Here is an 18,221-nt window from a genome sequence, read left to right on the forward strand (position 1 = left end):
CCATTCCTGTCCATTTTAGTTTGCTGATACCTAAGATGTCGATGTTCAGTCTTTTCATCTCTTGTTTGACCACGTCCAGCTTTCCTTGATTCATGGATCTTACATTCCAGGTTCCTATGGAGAAAAAATCTTTACAGCATCGGACTTTCCTTTCACCACCAGACACATCCACAGTTGAGCGTCCTTTCGGCTTTAGCCCAGTCGCTTCATTCTTTCTGGCATTACTAGCACTAGCCCTCTGCTCTTCCCCAGTAGCATATCGGACACCTTCCGACCTGGCGGGCTCATCTTCCAGCGTCATATCGTTTTGCCTTTTGGTACTGTCCATAGGGTTTTCATGGCAAAGATACTGGAGTGGGTTGCCATTTCCTTCTCCAGTGGATCACGTTTTGTCAGAACTCTCTGCTATGACCTGTCCGTCTTGGGTGGCCCTGCACGGCATAGCTCATAGCTTCATTGAATTACGCAAGCCCCTTCACCACGACAAGGCAGTAATCCATGAAGGGACACATATAACTACAAAACCAAAATTTGGCTACCTTATTCTCCTCCATTGAAGATGGCAAAAACAAAGAGCAGACTCCCTAAATCATTTTAATAGTTTTTTTTGTTCTGTAATACAATGGATCTTCCTTCATTCTGCTTCAATAATACAGAAAAACTTTTGGTAAATATCTGTTCTTTCCATTCTGCCCAAATGTTTTATAAAATGTGTTTCTTAGCTTATAGTTTGCTCAGAATTCATCTGCTAAAGACTTCTGAGAAACTTTGAATTCATGAAAGAGGCAATCTGGATGTATATATTTTTCTTTTGTTTTAGCTCAAAAGGAACAAATACCCCAAATTAGAAACCTTTAAAAAGGGATTGTCCTGTATTTCCAGAGAAATTCAAAACATTGGCAAGTGAAGTGATTTTTTAAAAATATGTTTTGTTTTGGCAGCCTGGCTAAATCCGTGATTTTCAACATATACTTTGTACTTGGGATTTAAATTTTTATTTTTACCCATGATTGTAATAATTACTATTGGCAACCATTTACTTGGTCCAAGAAATGTCTAAATGTCTTGATTTTCTAAAAATAAGGAGAGAAAGTAGATTGTGATTACCTTTTTTGATTTTTAGCATGTACTAGAAGATAGTTTTCAGTCAATGCAGCCAGCATTGTAACTGCTTAGGCATGTCGCATGCATCCAAAAGGATACAGGAGTCTTACTGCTGATGTCATATTGCAGATTCATATGGTATTTTAAATCAGCATTCCCTAACCTTTCTGCTTTGCAGACCTGGGGGTGGGGGGGCAGACGGGATAGTTCCACGCAAGTGGTGGGCAAGTGCATGCGCACAGCTCCATTTGTGCAAGTAGCGGTCATGCGGGCCCGCCGCTTGCACTTTTTGGATCCACACATGCTTCTCATGCAAATGCAGCTGTGTGCATGCGTGCATGCTCACCCAATATTCCCAGGGGCTGGGGACCCCTGTTTTAAATCTTAAGGTACTGTTACAAATCAGAGTTCACTATTGTTACGGAGGATGCTTCTCAGTATTTATTAGTGTACTTTCACATCTCCAGAACATCTTTAGAGAAGCTGGGGACAAAATAAGGACATTGCTACATCTGAGGGACTTGAAGAGGATTAAGGTAGTGTTTCTTAACCATGGCTGCTTGAAGATGGGTGGACTTCAATGCCAGCTGGGGAATTCTGGGAGATGAAGTCCACACATCTTCAAAGAGCCAAAGTTGGGAAACATTGCCATAAGGTCTGCAGATGCTGATGGTGTATTTTTTTTAGCTGTTAAACTTATCCTATCCAAGAAGTGGCCCCAGCCAATTTTGGTATGCGGTGTCCCTACAAAGCCCAGTGTGGCTCTTGAGCCAATTGAAGTTGTACACCCCTGAGTGACAGACTGCACATAGGAGATGCCATCTTTGCATATAGCCCATCAGTATTTTCCTTATGTCTAATGTGTGATGGAGAGGTAATATGAAGAATAGGAGTTTGTCTTGTCACTAGGCGAGGTCATTATAGAAATTATGTAACGTATGTTACTTGTGGAATGGCATTAGCCTCTATTGAACACCCATGCCATGTAAACTCACCACTGCTGTAAATTTGAGGCAGGCCTGTCTAGAGCTCATTTCATCATCTCTTGGACTGCCATGATATGACCATTTTCCAATGAAGTTGTAGAAAAGAAGCTTTCTCCTGTCTATTCCCTGTCTGTTCTTTTTCCCATCTATTAGAAGAATCTAAGGAAGAGGGAAGATGTAACTCTTGGCCAAAGGCTGTTTTATCTATATATGCTTAATCAGCTCATCAGGTCAGCCAGAGTGTGATCTGTGTTCTAGCCTTAGAAGAAGCCTTTGAAAAATACATTTGAGGCAGAACTGATAACATTTAGATAATTTCTATACACATCACATTCTGTGATGTAATGCAGTTTCATATGCTATTTCTAGTAATCATGATAGAACCCAGAACATAGATCTAAAAATGTTTTGAAAAAGGGTCTCCATAACTTCAAATGTCCTCGGCTCTCTTCCAACACTCTTGAATCCTATCTCCATTATGGTCACACATCAGCAGGGATGGTGTTGGTTCCAGTTACTAAAGTCTTTCCTTTTAATGCCAGGCCACTTAATTGCTCTTTGTCAACCATCCCAACTTGGTCAATTAGAAAAGAAAGACTCTCAGACCCATGGTTAGCCAAAGATATAATTTACTAAAGCCAAGGGGTTATAGAAGAAGCAGAGCTGGATCTGGAGTTTTCATGCCCAAAGCATATGGTTAACTCCCCCTTGGTCACATCCACCTCCCCTGGTTATCAAAGAGTCCAATTAGTGCTAGCAAATTGTCTGGGTAACAGTCCCTGTCTTCATGGGGTGGGTTGTGCTGCATTCCTTTGCACGACCTTGGAACAGCCAGCAGTTCTCACAGGATGGGTGTGAACCCCAGCAAAGCCGCAGGCCCAGATGGGGTGCTGGGGATAGTGGTTAAGAACTGTGCCGACCAAGTAGCAGGGGTCCTGACAAGGATCTTTAACATCTCCTTGCAAACGGCATGTGTACCATCATGCTTGAAAGCAGCTACCATTGTCTCAGTCCCAAAGAAAACTGCAATTGAGTGCCTGAATGACTACAGACCCATTGCATTAATGTCTGTAGTCATGAAATGCTTCGAAAGACTGGTTCTCCAACATCTTAGGACATGCCTCCCACTGGATTTTGACAAACATCAATTTGCCTACAGGGGGAACAGGTCGACAGACAATGTCATAGCTACTGCTTTACACTCTGTAGGAAGTCATCTTGAGAAACCTGGTAGCTATGTCAGGATGCTTTTTGTTGATTACAGCTCGGCTTTCAACACCATTTTGCCGAGCACTCTCATTGAAAAGCTGACTGACTTGAAATTTCCCCCCTCCATCTGCGATTGGATTCAAGACTTTCTCAGGGACCGGTTACAAACAGTGAGGGTCGGGTCTGCTTTATCCACCCCCCTGAAGCTTTGCACCGGCTCGCCACAGGGCTGCGTGCTTAGCCCCTACCTGTACTCATTGTACACATATGATTGTGTATCATCCGACCCATCTACTGCGATAATTAAGTTCGCAGATGATACTACCGTAGTGGGTCTTATTACAGGTGGGGATGAGACAGCATACAGGGGGGAGGTACAAAAACTATCCATATGGTGTTGCAACAACAACTTGCACCTGAACATTGGCAAGACAAATTGATGGTGCTAGACTTCCGGAGGAAAAAGGAGGAACCTGCCCCACTTTACCTCGGGGGGGGGGGCTGTGTGGAGAGAGTTTCCTCCTTTAAATTTCTGGGAGTCTACCTCTGTGAAGATCTTACCTGGAAAGTTAATACAACCCAGGTAGCCAGAAAGGCCCAACAGAGACTTCACTTTCTCAGGGTCTTGCGGAACAACAGGGTGGAACAACGGCTTATGACCCTCTTTTACCGGTCTACTATAGAGAGTGTCCTCTCGTATGGTATTGTGGTTTGGTATGCTGGTCTGACAGCCGTGGATAGGAAAGCATTAGAGAGGGTGGTGAGCACAGCACAAGACATTGTGGACTGTCCTCTGACACCACTGGATGACATTGCCTGGGCTCGCTGCCTTGGAAGAGTGAGGAAAATTCTCAGGGATGACTCACACCCTGGACGATATCTCTTTACTCTCCTACCATCGGGTAGGAGATATAGGAGTATAGCCAGCCGTACCAACAGGCTGAAGAACAGCTTTTATCCATGGGCTGTTAGGTTTTGAAACGGGAAATAATTTTTTATAAACTTTATGCATGATTGACTTGTGAGGCCTGTGCGTTGTGCAATTAGCTCACATGGTGTAATAAGATGGAGGGTTTGTTGTCACTTTGAGTTGGGGGGCACGAAGGGAGGCTCAGCCAATCTCAATGTATACATGATTGTACTTTGACAATAAAGGTTCATTCATTCATTCATGGTGCACTGCATGGTTTTGATTCCTCATGCTAACCTTCCCCTTATCCCACCCACCAATTTCCCCCTCCCCCGTTATGTAGGGGAAGCTGTCAGCAGCCAATGTGTAACATAGCAGAATGGCAGCTATGACACTCTTCTTTCTTCCAACCTCAAACCTGTCAGGAATAAAAGATGCTTTCCTGGAAAGACAAGGGCCCATTAATGGCTATCACAACTTCCACCACTTTCCATTTCTGTCTCTCTCCTACTCACTAGTAGTCGGTATCCTCCCTTCTGATGCAAAGCCCATCCTCTGGCTAATACTATAAAATGGAATGCAGGTGTTTTAGAACTCTGCATCTGTAAATTAGAGCAGTGTTTCTCAAGCTTAGCAACTTTAAGATGTCTGGACTTCAGGTATGCTGGCTGGGGAATTCTGGGAGTTGATATCCAGACGTTTTCAAGTTACTAAGCTTGAGAAATTTGAGAATTAGAGTGTCAGTCTTGGACTAAAGGCATTAAAGATCCTGTTTGTCTTGGGGAAGCCCAATATGAGGAGATCCCATGATTTTGTTTATTCCCGTTGTTCCTACTGAATTTACAGTACTGAAATGAGCGTCAGTGCTACTACCAGCTTTCGGGCACTAGAGGCAGGTAGGCTGAGGCCATAGCATTATTTTTTAAATCATAACATCCATCACTTTCTCTGCTACAATGAAGTGTGATTATTCAGCAGCACAAAGTAGAATTCACCACTGTTGTTTCTCGTGTCTTTGATAATCAAGGGAAAAAGAAGCGTGGGAAAGATATAATAATAAAGTTATAATAATAAAGGCATTATTATAGCAGCCTCAGCTACTAATCCTATCTCTACAGTTTTATCAATCTCTACTTCATAACCAGAATGTCAAACTCATCATGTAACCATGCTGCCTAATAACCACTCTTGAGTTTTTTTTTATCTAACAATTATTTTTTAGACTTTCATCCATCTTTTTCACCTTTTATGGAACAGTGTATGTTGCCCTTTGGATGAAGTATATGAACTTTTAAACAGGGTGAAGCCTCTTGATTTACAATGGTTTTCTGGTCTCCTTCTAGGGAGTCATTGACTGGGTTATCAATGAGCAGACAGAGCAATATTTGAACAGACCATCTCTTTTTTTATTGCTAGAGTGTCCTTCTGTCAGGCCCTACCTTCTTAAAGGATTGTTATGTTGATGCCCATGTGACAGCTGTAAAAGCTGAGACTTATATCCACCTATTTCCATTAGATCATTGTTGATTTCAGAAAAGGCAGGGACAGCCACACTTCTCTGTGCATAAATGATTCACCTGTGGAGATGGTTACCAGCATCAAATTCCTGGGTTTGCAGCTAACGAGTAGGCTGGCTTAGTTGCTCAACAGTGAGAAACTGGTGAAGCGGGCACAGCAGCACATGCATTTTCTGTGTCGCATGAGAAAAGCACATCTTCCTTCCCCTGTCCTGATGTTCTGTACCAGCCTGCTACCGGCCTTGCAGAAAAGGCAACCCCTTTACAGACGGCAAGAGGCTGGAATACGTCTGCCAAATTTATTACAAAAACAAACAAAACACGAACCAAGATACTGGAGCTTTGAAACACTATCTGAGCAGTTGCTTTCAGCAAACCAGCCCTCCCCACACAAGTCCTTTATAAAGAGTTCAGGGCGTGGCTTCTCTCTCCCTCTTTCCGAGAAGCCCCATTGCCTTCCTCTGTTTACTCCTACTTGACTGCCTCCTGCGTCGGGCGTCCTTGAACAGGGCCAGCTGTGGGTCATCTTCATCCACGCTGTCAGGCTCACACAGCTGGGTCTCCACCAGGTGAGAGGGGCCTGGCTGGGGGCTCTGCAGAGCCTCAAAGCCATCATCAGCAAGTTCTTCAACACCCCCCTCCTCCCCCTCATCTGAGTCATCCAACCCAACTGCCGAACCCACAGGCTGACCCTGAATCACAACACCTGACCACTTTCTACAGGGGAATGATTGAGAGCATCCTGACATATAGCATCACAGTCTGGTTTGGAAGCATCACTGCTTCAGACAGGAAGGCAGTGCAGAGAGTGGTGAGGATGGCCGAAAAGATCATTGGCAGTTCCCTCCCCTCCATCCAGGACATAGCACAGAAGCGTTGCTTGAGCAGGCTCTGTAAGATTGTCTGGGACACTACACATCTTCTTCACGACCTGTTTTCCTTGTTACCTTCTGGGAGGAGGCTTCGTGGTATCTGTAGCAGAACATCCAGATTCAGGCATAGTTTCATTCCACACAGCATTAACCTTGTGAACTCTCAGGCTTCCTTCTTCCGTTATATATTCAAGTTGGACAGTATTTAAAATTTTATTGTAATGTATATGTAGGGGTGTGGGTCTATACATATGTTGTATGTAGTATGTTTTTTGGGTGGTGTCATGTATGTGTCTCACTTTGAGAGCAAGCAACTAAATTTCATTTTTGATGTGTGTCGTTGTGCCCACAGTAAAAAAAAATGACAATAAAGGTTATCTTATCTTAGATGGGTTACCTGCCCCAGTCTTCAGGTTGGCAAGGTTTCTAATGATCCTTTTGTGCGATGCACAAAGACTGTGAGCAAGAAAAACTGTTTTTCTGCACACACTTTTGGTGCTTTGAATGGTCTTCTCTGCATTCACATAACAAACCTTATCCTGCTTCCTCCTTCCCTATGCCCGTTTCTGCCAATACAGTTTGTTTTTCCCATGCAATTCTGGGAAATGGAGGGGAAAAGCAGGAAACAAATTCAGGAGCACATATGCTGCTGGAGTGTGCTTTCTACTAAAAATCTCCATCAGCTCTGGAAGATTTTTAAGAAAGGCAGACTGACACAAAACCCAAATGGGCAATGTGTAGATAAGCATTTGGCGAGCCACCACCAGAAGCAAGCTTAGTTTCTTAATGGCTGAGCATGTCCCATTCACGCAAGCTCGACCAGGCTTCCCAATTCACAAGGAATCCGCTGTAATGCATCTAAACTTTGTAGCTGAGGAAACAGAGCTTATTTTTAACGAGAAAATGTAACTGAAACTTGGCTTGCTTTCAGAGAGAAGTATCATGAGTTCTCCCAAGACTTCCACAGGGCCTTCTTGCAACAGGATAAGCATAAAGAAGGCTGCATATCGGTGGATAGCCTACGTAAGATACTGGAAGACTTTCAATGTTGCCTTGGCTATGAACAGTACAGTGAACTTCTGTACAGGTTGTTATATTTGACACAGCTTATAATGGAATTAGACTTATTTAGAAAATAGACCATCTGTACAATCAGCAGACTAAGAACCTGGTCCAGACTACACTCATGATATCTGTATCTGGTAGATTTCACTGCATAGAAGAGTGTTGTTTTTTTTACCTTGCTAACTTGAAGATGTATGGACTTCAACTGCCAGAATTCCCCACACATCTTCAAATTGCCAGGGTTGAAAAACCCTGGCTTAAGAGAATTAGACCATCAGTTATTTGTTTTTGTATTATTATTATTTTTGCCTTCCAACTCAATTATTAATCTACCAGTTTATTCATCTTTCATAAAAAGAACTGGAATATATTATTTCATTAATAGATTAACATATGCCATAGATATTTTGTAACTGTGCATACATTTATTACCTTTGTCTTAGAGACATATCTGCAGTTTCAGCAAATTGCTGAAATGGTGTTCAAGGCCTGCAACAAATTGAATATCTAAGAAAGTAGTCAAATTGCCTTCTAATTTAATTTCGTGACTGATTTTACACATACTGCACAAAATCTGAAGAAGGAAACAGTCCAAGTATTTGCGAAAGTTCCAGAGAGTATGCTTTTGCCTACTGTGGTTGGTCTGCTAAGAAATACTCTTTTTATTCCTCGTTTCCTGAGACCACACAGTAATAATAATCTATTCTTAAACTATTTTGCAAATACATGCATTTTGTATAGCAAAAGAACATGAAGCTTTTTGTGTGAGCCCAAGGACTCTGTAATAGTTAATTGAGGCAAACAACACAAAGGAACTGTTAAAAGTAAAATACACTTACGGTACCTTTCTAAGCTAAAGTAGGCTTAAAACAGCATAAATTATACAAGAATATGAGATTCAGGCAAATTTCATTCCCAAAGGAAAGGAGTGAAATTCCAAAGAAGTAACTTTTATAGTGCTTTTAGAAAAATGACTGGAAAGAGAAGCCAGACCTAAACAAAATCTTTTCACTTTACCTTAAATCAAGTGATTATGCTCCTTTGAATTAAGCTTGTAATAAGAATTTTTGCTGCATGCTCTTTTCCTCAAAGACTTTTTGATGATAAATACCTCCATTCATTGTATTTTTTTTTTGCAAACGAGTCCTTTCCAGGCCAAAGAGAGCTTTTTCTCTCCACCACCCTGCCTTTAATAATAGATCAGATTAGCATATGCATTTGGTTTTGTTACTCAAATGTTAATACCGACTTGGCAATTTATTCCTCCCACTGAAGTGTGTTGATTATTTCCTTTCCCACTGTTCCTCTGGTATTTGAGCCAGCTTGACACAGGCCTATGTAAGCATTGCAGCTGCAAGAGGCAAACACAATGCTCTCTAAGGGCTGTGGGGGGCGCAGAACTGCTGATATTGGGGGGTTCTACGTTTTGTTGCTTTTATCTTTTTTTTGCATTTTGGCACCTCTTCATTAAAATGGCTTCCCGCCCATTTTAATATGCCATTCGGGCAATGATCATTTTCGAAAGAATACCATGTAACTGACTCTCAGTGAAAACCAAATAAACGAAAATATGCTGTTGGATTGCTGGTCAATGCAATCAACGTAGCCTAAGGAAAGAAGCGAACGCAGTCTTGAGTGATGATGCCCTTAAGTCAAGTCTGCCTCCAGGAGAATACATGATATCCCCATAAAGGTTGGGGTATCATTTGGAGGTTATTTTTTTCACCTCGAGCCTAAAGTTCTGGGATTCCCTGGTGGTGTCCCATCTGTATATTAACCAGGTCCAGTCTTCTTGTTGCCAACAGTTATCAGAAAGCCAATTTCAGGGCCATGTATCTTAGATGGATTTCCCATCTATTATGGTGACTTGCACTTCTTGGATTTCCCACTTCAGGAATGGGGTGTCTTGCCCACGTGGTTCAAAGTCATGCAGTCAGCTTTCATGCCAAAGGGGGGGGGGCTAGAACTCATAGCTTCTTGGTTTCTAGCCCAGCATCTTAGCCCCTACACCAACTTTTCTCAACCTCAGCATCTTCAAGATGTGCAGACTTCAACTCCCAGAATTCCCTAGCCAGAATGCAGAATTCTGGGAATTGAAATTTGCACATCTTAAAGTTGCTGAGGTGAAGAAACATTGCCTTACACTAAACTGCTTAGCTTGTAAGCCGCCCTGAGTCTTCGGAGAAGGGCGGGATATAAATGGAATTAAAATAAAAAATAAAAAAATAAAAATAAAACTGGCTCCCAGTTGAATGAACAACTTATCTTTGGATCCAGCCTTTAGTCACTGAGATGCTATAGGTACTTAAGTTTAGATTCAATTCTTCCCCTTTTCTCTAGGATTTTTATCCAGCATCATATTCCAGAAGATAGGCAAGACAGAAATTCAAAAGCTAAACAATCAGATTAAATATATGCAAATAGATAATTGCTTATTTCCTAGTATTGTAGCCGAGCACTAAGAGAAACAAAAACAAAGCACAGCCTTCAGCTGGCAGGCAAGAGATAAATATCATTGCCAGTGCTAGCTAGGCATTTTGCAGCCCTCAAACTATATCAGAACTGCTACTGCATTATTAACAATTATTTTAGAAATAATGTTTAGGAAATCTTCAGTCTTATTTTTCCCTCCTCAGTTTAGGAATTCATATAGCGGAGAACAAGCTCTCGTATTTTGATTTTCTAAGAGCTATTGATGACCGTGCAGCATTCAAATACAAGAAAAGACATACTGTGCCCCCTGTACCACCAGTCAGCTTTGTGCAACTCAGCATAGATGAAGCTATGGCTAAAATAAAAAAAATTGTTACGGATTCTTCTGATTTGCTGTACAAGGTGAGTACTGTGGTAATTGCTTCGGTGCTCACTGACCACATGGAGGAAGACAAAATTCTGTGATCCAATTTGTGTTTCAAGGAGACACCAAGCACACAGAAAACTCTGCCGAGGCAATGCGTAAAAGGATTCCAGAAATGGTCCCAAGAGTGTGGTCCCGGGTACAAGGTTGCGAGGTTTCTATTGTGTCTAAGAAGTAGATCTATTTCTCACCCTGTCGCAGGATGGTGCCTTCTCAGACATGGAACTCCCCACTGAATCTGGGACAAAAGGAATATTCATATCAGCTTTTCTTGGGGAAGACCACCCAAGGAGACAAAACCATGCCCATAAGACTATGAAAATACACATTACTTCTAAACAGTTGTTAGAGTAATAACTTCAGCTTAAGGCCTGAATTTGTGGTGCTTATGATGTTCTGATCCTTTTGAGCCATTTCATTGCTAAGTTTCCCAGTTTATGAAAATCAATTTGGGGTGGGGAAGAGAACAAGTTTCTAATTCAGATTGTATCATGTTGAACCAAAAATTAAAAGTGATGACTCAGAGCCATTCCTCTTAGTTCAGTAAAGGGATGCTGTGTGTCTTGCATTTGGTCATTAGTCAAAAAATGGATGGAATCTGTCTGGAAAATCGGGAAGATTTTCTTCCCTTTGTTACAAGATAACATAAAATCTGAAAACTATGTTATACAAAGCATTTATTTACGGGAGCACCTGCTGCCGGCATCAACTTCCCATCGCCCAGTGCGCTCCCACAGAGAGGGTCTCCTCAGGGTGCCGTCGGTCAGGGAGTGTCGGCTGGCGGCCCCCAGGGGGAGAGCATTCTCTGTGGGCGCGCCTGCCCTCTGGAATCAGCTGCCTGTGGAGCTCCGGATGGCTCCCGACCTTCGCTCTTTTTGCCGTGACCTGAAAACCTGGTTATTCGAGCTTGCCGGCCTGGACTGAGGGATTGGGGTTTTAAATTTCATAATTTAATCTACGATTGTTGCTAGAAAAACAAAACTTGTGTTTTATTAGAAATGGGTTTCACACTATAGATAAGAAACTAGAAAGCAGGTTCCCTTTTGGGTGTTTCCCCAGGACACCATCTGTTCACTCTGGGTGTTTCCCCAAGACTCTAGCTGTCCCCGAGTGAGTTAGAACATTGGGTGATTCCTTTGCTGTCCTTTCATGACCCAGCATTCAGAGGCCTGCAAGTGACCAGAGAAAGAGGGGCCATCTGGACACATTCACTGTCCCCTAAGTCCTGGTCATCAGGGCACCATGGCATAAGAAGGGCAGGGGCAGAGTTAGGAAAGGCAGGCACACCCAATGTTTTCATTCTTCATTGTTTCCCATTGGCAAGACAGCTGGCTGCGCAGTGGACCGGCAGATGAGACACTCAAGGGGCAGGAAGTGGAGCATGGGCTATTTCAGGTTGAGGGAGGCCTTGAGAGACCTGAAGCAAATGGGCTTGTGCCTGCACTAGACCTCCCAGGATCTCCCCCACTCCTGAGCTCCATTAATGACCTGTGCATTCGTTAAAATGAATGCATCAGGAAGAACTAGTTGTGTCTTGAAGCAAGTCGTTTAAGGTTGTCCCAACTTTAGATCCTAATGGGCACGCTCAGTTATAGTCGCAACTTGAGGACTATCTGTATTCTCCCATAGGATTTGATGCGAGTCCATAGTAGTTATTCTCTGAATGATTTCCAGTTTGTTGATATTCTTTTCATAGAGTGATGCCCAGAACTGAAATCAGCGTTCCAAGTGTGGCCTGACCAAAGCAGAGTAGAGTAGGAAAATTACTTCACATGGTCCCACAATAGCATTTGCCTTTATAGAGGTCCCATAATACCCATAACCAGCTTCTGATTTTTTTTTTAAAAAAATAGCCTGATTCTTTCAGATGTGCTACTGCCAAGCTAGGGATCCTTCAGTCTGTGTTTATGCCTTACAGTTTTCATGTCAGACTCAACACTTTCCATTTCTACCTGTTATATGTTTTTTTTTGTTTTGTTTCAATCCACTGTTTAAGTTTGTTTGACCTCTCCTCTAAACTTTAGTTAAGCCTTCTGGCTTTATATCATCAGCTGATGATACAAAGACCCTTACCCCTTCAGTTAAGACAGAATAAAAATATTGGTAGGATAGGGCATTCTACTCAATACTCACCTCAACCTGATGTGTGATTTGTGGTTGTGGTCATTCAGCCAATTATGAATTCATCGACAATACTAGCCTATATTTTACCATTTCATTCATGAAGGTATCAAATTATTTGCCAAGGCACCTCATGAGATTCTTTCATTTATTCAGCGAGCAACTCTGTCAAAAGGAATATAAGATTAGTTGCCATGATTTGTTTATGGCTCTTATTAAAGGTTGTACTCCTAACTAAGGGCTCACAAATATTCGGTTTAAAATCTCTTTGAGGATCTTGCGTAGAGCAGACATCAAGTGGATAGTTACGCAACTTCCCAGATCTTCATTCTTCTTCTTTTTGAAGATGGGGATCACATTTGTTGTTCTTCAGTCTTCTGGGACTTTTCAAAGATTACCAGATGCAGCTGGTCCTAGGGACTTGAGTTCATTTCCTTGTCTTTTCTGAGCTGCAATTCCATTCTGTAAGGAGCCTTGGTGGAGCAGTGGGCTAATGCCTCCTTAAGTAACACCAGCTGCCTGCAATTAGTGCAGGTTCGCATCCCACCAGGCTCAAGGTTGACTCAGCCTTCCATCCTTCCGAGGTAGGTAAAATGAGGACCCAGATTGTTGGGGGCAATAAGCTGCCTTTGTAATAATGCCGCTTGGGGGGGGGGAAGCCCTAATAAACAGGCATATACATAGAATGAAGGCTATTTTATTTTATTTATTTATTTTTATTTTAATCCCATTTATATCCCGCCCTTCTCCGAAGACTCAGGGCGGCTTACAATCTAAGCACAAATTAAATGTGCTTAGCAATAGCCTTCATTCTATGTATATGCCTGCTTTATTAGGGCTTTCGCCCCCCCCCCAGCGGCATTATTACAAAGTCAGCTTATTGCTATTGCTAAGCACATTGATTTGTGCTTAAATTGTAAGCCGCCCTGAGTCTTCGGAGAAGGGCGGGATATAAATGGGATTAAAATAAAAAAATAAAAAAATCTTACTTTCAGGCACTTTTGGGTCTTCAACCAATTCCTTCTTGTTGGTGAGAGTTAGGTCCAAGACAATGGTCCTCCCCACTTATTTCTTCCTCCATCTTTTAACAAAGAAATTTGTTAGCAAGGAAAAGTGGAATTTATTGGACCCATGACTTTTGGCAGACAACATTTTACAGATTTTCCCCATCCTGTACTTCAGTCACTGGCATAGGAGGCTTGGTCTACCTGGATGGAATAAATTCCCACAACAATATCCCTTTTGCTCCCATTTAATGACACACAGGATTTTTTTTTTATAAGCCACAGAATAGTTCAGTAATTTGTTTTCATATTCTAATATTTCTTTAAGTCCCCAATATATATGTATATATGTTTGTATGTATATGGCTGTACATTATTAGGGCTGTGTAAGTTTTCAAAGGGAAGCTTGCTTCAACCAAGATTCATTTAGAGGCCTTCAAAATGGTATGGAGTTGCTTGGCATTCTCCTTCAGGCAAAAGTCCTCTTCAATGAGTTCCACACAAAAAGATTGAAAAGTGGGAGCCGACGTGGTGCCACGCAGACTAGGCAGTTTCAGCAAATGCTGTGATGTCTCCTGAGCAGGGGGGCAGGCTGTCCAGACTGGGCACCCTTTGTGACATGTCAAAGACCTTCCAGACTAGAGCACCTCAGCACATGGGAATCCTACAGCATGCGCCAGCTCTGCATGGCCTGAAAGCACTTCAGCCATTGCTGGGAGAGAAGACTGAGGGAATCTCCTACAGCTTTGACATGCCACACACCATCAAGCAAGTCATCTTGCTATTCCGTTGGCACCCACAGGGCTGAATGTTAGAGTGGGCCCAAGCCACCCATTCTGGTGAGAGAGAAGTTCTCTGAGGATGGGCTCCAGCACAAGCCTGAAAACTTGGAAGACTAAACCTCTGATCCTGATGACTGACCCAGATTGGATCCTGCAACATTATTCTGGGTTACATGCATTTGCCTTCATTCATGGACCCAAGTTGCTTTGCACAGGCCTATGCACCTGCCAGGAGGCTTGTGCTCACAGACAACGGGACAGTTAACAGGAATCCATGCAATGTCCAAAAGAAATGAATGGATGTTTAATCCACACATGTTTAGAAATGCATACCAGAAAGTTCCCCTGCTGTTCAAAGCTCTCTCCATCTTTCAATGAATACCCAGTGCTCTCCGGCTGAGTTGGTTGCTATAGGCGACAGTTGTAAACAGACATTCCCCCACCACCACCACCACCAGGCGAAATAATCCTGCACGGAGAAAAAGCTGTTTAAACAAAGCTCAGCTCATAAAGCGCTGGGATGAGAATTCACAGGGAAGTTCTTTGCACAATTTGGTATGTTTGCATATATGTTGAAGCAAAGAAGGTTGCATGCTCTCTTCTATTCTTAACATTCTGTACGAGCTCTTTTACAAAGAAATAAGATTGTCCCAAACCAGCTGCTGCTGCTTTAGCTAATATGCTTGTTTCTCCCCAACAGGCTTTCTCTGCTTTCGATAAGGACCGTACTGGGACAATTTCGACCCTTGATTTCCGGCAGGTGCTGCACCATTTCTGCTTCACACTTTCAGAGAAACAGTTTAACCATCTTCTGAAACTGCAGCGACTTCGTGGCGAACACGCCATTGACTGGAAATATTTCCTGCAAAAATTCAACTTCCTCTCAGAGGTAAGAATGTCAGTCACGCTACTGTACATGGGAAGGAAGAGCAGTGGAAGCAACTGGGGCAGGAACAGTTTTATTTGGCAATAGGGATCCATGCGTTTGAGAAATTAGCGATATTGGTCTGTTTCCAAATGGCTTGAAGTCACAAGGCCAGATCAGAAGCAAAACTGACCCTTGCAGCCTTATTCCCTACTTATTCCCTATTGCATCTGCTCTGCTCAGTCTTTCCAATCCAAAGTATGGGGGAGGGGGTGTCCTTAAACTTTATCAAACATTCCCTGGGTTTAAATAAATGGGATGCAATTTGGCTGGATGGGAGGAGCGTGATCCAGGTCATGTGTATTTGTATATCTGGGTACATTTAGGGGAAATCCTCCTATTAATACATATGGGGGCAAGAACTATTCTTGGAGGACAAGTGGAGATGTATTCCTGTCAAAGGGAAACAGATCTCTGGACTTCTTCCTTATTCCAATCTCTTTAAAGCAGGGATATTTTACGTATTTCATTCACTTGCGTGATTTCCTGCTAAAAGCATACTAAAAGGCTATAGAAGCTCTCACCCCCACCAAAGGCCACTGTATTTCCAAGCCTAAAACTTGGACATCTATCTACTATTAAAACTCTTGTGATCGATTGTTGGTAACCTTCAGTTGGGTGAAACTGTATCATAGGCAACAATTTTTGAATCAACATACTTCAAATGGGCAAACTTACAGGATACATCCAAAATCAGGGAACCACGGCTCCTGTGGGATTGAAATTTGACAATGTTATGGCTGCTTCAGTGACGACATACCTCTGCGCTGCCATGGTCAGCCATACTCATGTGACTGACATTTCCAATGCTCTCTAACAGAAAAGTCAATGGAATAGCCAGCAGGCTGTTTGCTCCCACTCCCATTGCATTTTTCCCCACCTGTGGTCATTCTATTTCTCTATTTAGATAGATATCTTTGAAACAATGACCCAATGATTGTCAATTTTCCATTAATGTGCAGTGGTGGTTTTTTTATGATAAGTGTTAGCCCTATTTCTTTCCTAATTACATGAGAAATTAACCCTACACAGGCTAGCATTCAGACATCCCTTCAGAATTCTTCATCTAAGGGAAGACTAAGTTTCCCACCACTTCTGAATTAGACCATGAACCTCAAGAACATGTTCTGAACTTGTTAAAGCAAAACCAATAAACCAATAAAAAAACTTTGCTTCCTATACTTGTTGAAATCAGCTGTTCTTTAATCTGACAAATATGCTGCCTGAGGCTACTACAGTATAGCTTATTTTGGCTGATCATGAAAAAATATGAAGGACTGGAGAGGGGAAGTCAAGAAAATATCCCAGAATAAGGCAATGGCAACTTCCTTTTTATTGATGAGGAAGCTACATGGGGATGTCTAGGTGATTACAAGGAGCCAAACTCACTTTGAATGAATTTTTGTTGAAGCTAGCTAAACATTTGGAACATGATATAGTAATTTCATGTAATTCATGACAGAAATTATATGACTAGGCTTTGCATCCAAGGTTTATATGTCAGATCAAAGCTGACTGTATCAAGTAGATCTCATCCAGACTACAGATTCTACTTCCTTCAACCACCAACCATTTTGGCTGAAGTTGATAATGCTGAAAGTCAAAAGATCTGGAGATATTTCTGTTCAGGAAGGCTGCTATAAAGCAGTCTTTGTGGGGCATATCCTAATATACTCTATATGACTTTTTTTTTTACCAGTTTAATGATCCAGAATTCAGCCAAATCCAAACTGAATGTACTTATTTGTATTTATTTTATTTAATAACAAGGCTTATTGTCTGCTTCAGTTTGCTGATTTTGAGCAGCAAAGAATTTCCCACATACATAATTTGAGACTAAAAACAAAGAAGTATATAATCAAATTTAAAAACAAATCATACATCACAGTGGCACATATGAAACAGGGAATTACATTCAGTGCAATAAAAACCAGTTCATCGTCTCCAGGGTGATACTTAAGTAATATTTTAATGCAAAGTCTGCTGCCTAACAGAAGACGGAAAGAATAGCCCTTTTCAGCCTTTTATATGATTATTCAGACATTTTTCCAGTTGGGAGATTTGGGAGAACTGGGTAGAATTGAGTTACGGGGAGGATGAAATAAGTATTCCAGTTCCATAGCCATTAACACTAATTAGCATAAGTAACAAAAACTGTTCTTGAATAGGAAGGAGTGGTATCTTGTCAGCAGAAAATATCTCCTTTTGCGGTGGTGGTGGGGAGTATGCTAGGGACAGAGCTATGCTAAAATGCCTTTCTGGCGTGTTCCCTTCCTACATATAGAGCAACACATTTTTAAAATAAAATTTAAAAGTTTATTGATGCAATTCCACATGAAAAATATCCTGTTACCAACCAAATTGCTACCTCATTGGAATGTATCTCCTTGATGACTTGCTGTTGCCACAGTCCTGGTAGAGGACAATTTTCTTACACTCTGTGCCTACCATGAAAATAAGGCTTTACAGACAGATTCAAACACCTTCTCCACTACAAACTGCTTGCTTTCAGTCTGTTCTAAAACTTAATGTGTGTGTGTGTGTGGGTGTTACTGCATAAACCACATCAATTCAAATAAGTATTCATCTTGATTCATCAAAAGGCCAAATCAGGGAGGGGTGGATCTTTCAAGTTAAGTTTCTGTATCAGTTTGTGATTTAAAAAATAATCTTCATAAAAGCTGCATGTTTTCTTACGAGGTTCTGCTACATAGACATTTTATACATATGCAAACCTGGATCAAAAATTTGGGGTAAGTTTGGAGCATAGCTACACTCCCTTTTACGTGTAAATCCAGGAAGTGCAAATTAGGAAAGTTTACATTAAAAGCAAACAACTCCCCCCCCCCACTGTTTCCAGTCCAATGGA

General features: G+C 41.9%; 1 protein-coding gene across 1 annotated transcript in view; it reads left to right on the forward strand.

The window, feature by feature from the left end:
- EFCAB6 (EF-hand calcium binding domain 6) overlaps window positions 1-18,221 on the forward strand; it is a gene marked incomplete at its 5' end in the record, with an annotated part of 134,053 nt that overhangs the window by 101,008 nt on the left and 14,824 nt on the right. The window contains 3 exons of the mRNA XM_081331367.1: window positions 7,530-7,685; window positions 10,300-10,498; window positions 15,128-15,316. Of these exons, the coding sequence (XP_081187493.1) occupies window positions 7,530-7,685; window positions 10,300-10,498; window positions 15,128-15,316 (544 nt within the window). The remainder of the gene's footprint in view (window positions 1-7,529; window positions 7,686-10,299; window positions 10,499-15,127; window positions 15,317-18,221) is intronic.

The sequence above is a fragment of the Vipera berus genome (genome assembly GCF_964194415.1).
Source record: "Vipera berus genome assembly, chromosome: 6".
Classification (NCBI taxonomy): Eukaryota; Metazoa; Chordata; class Lepidosauria; order Squamata; family Viperidae; genus Vipera; species Vipera berus.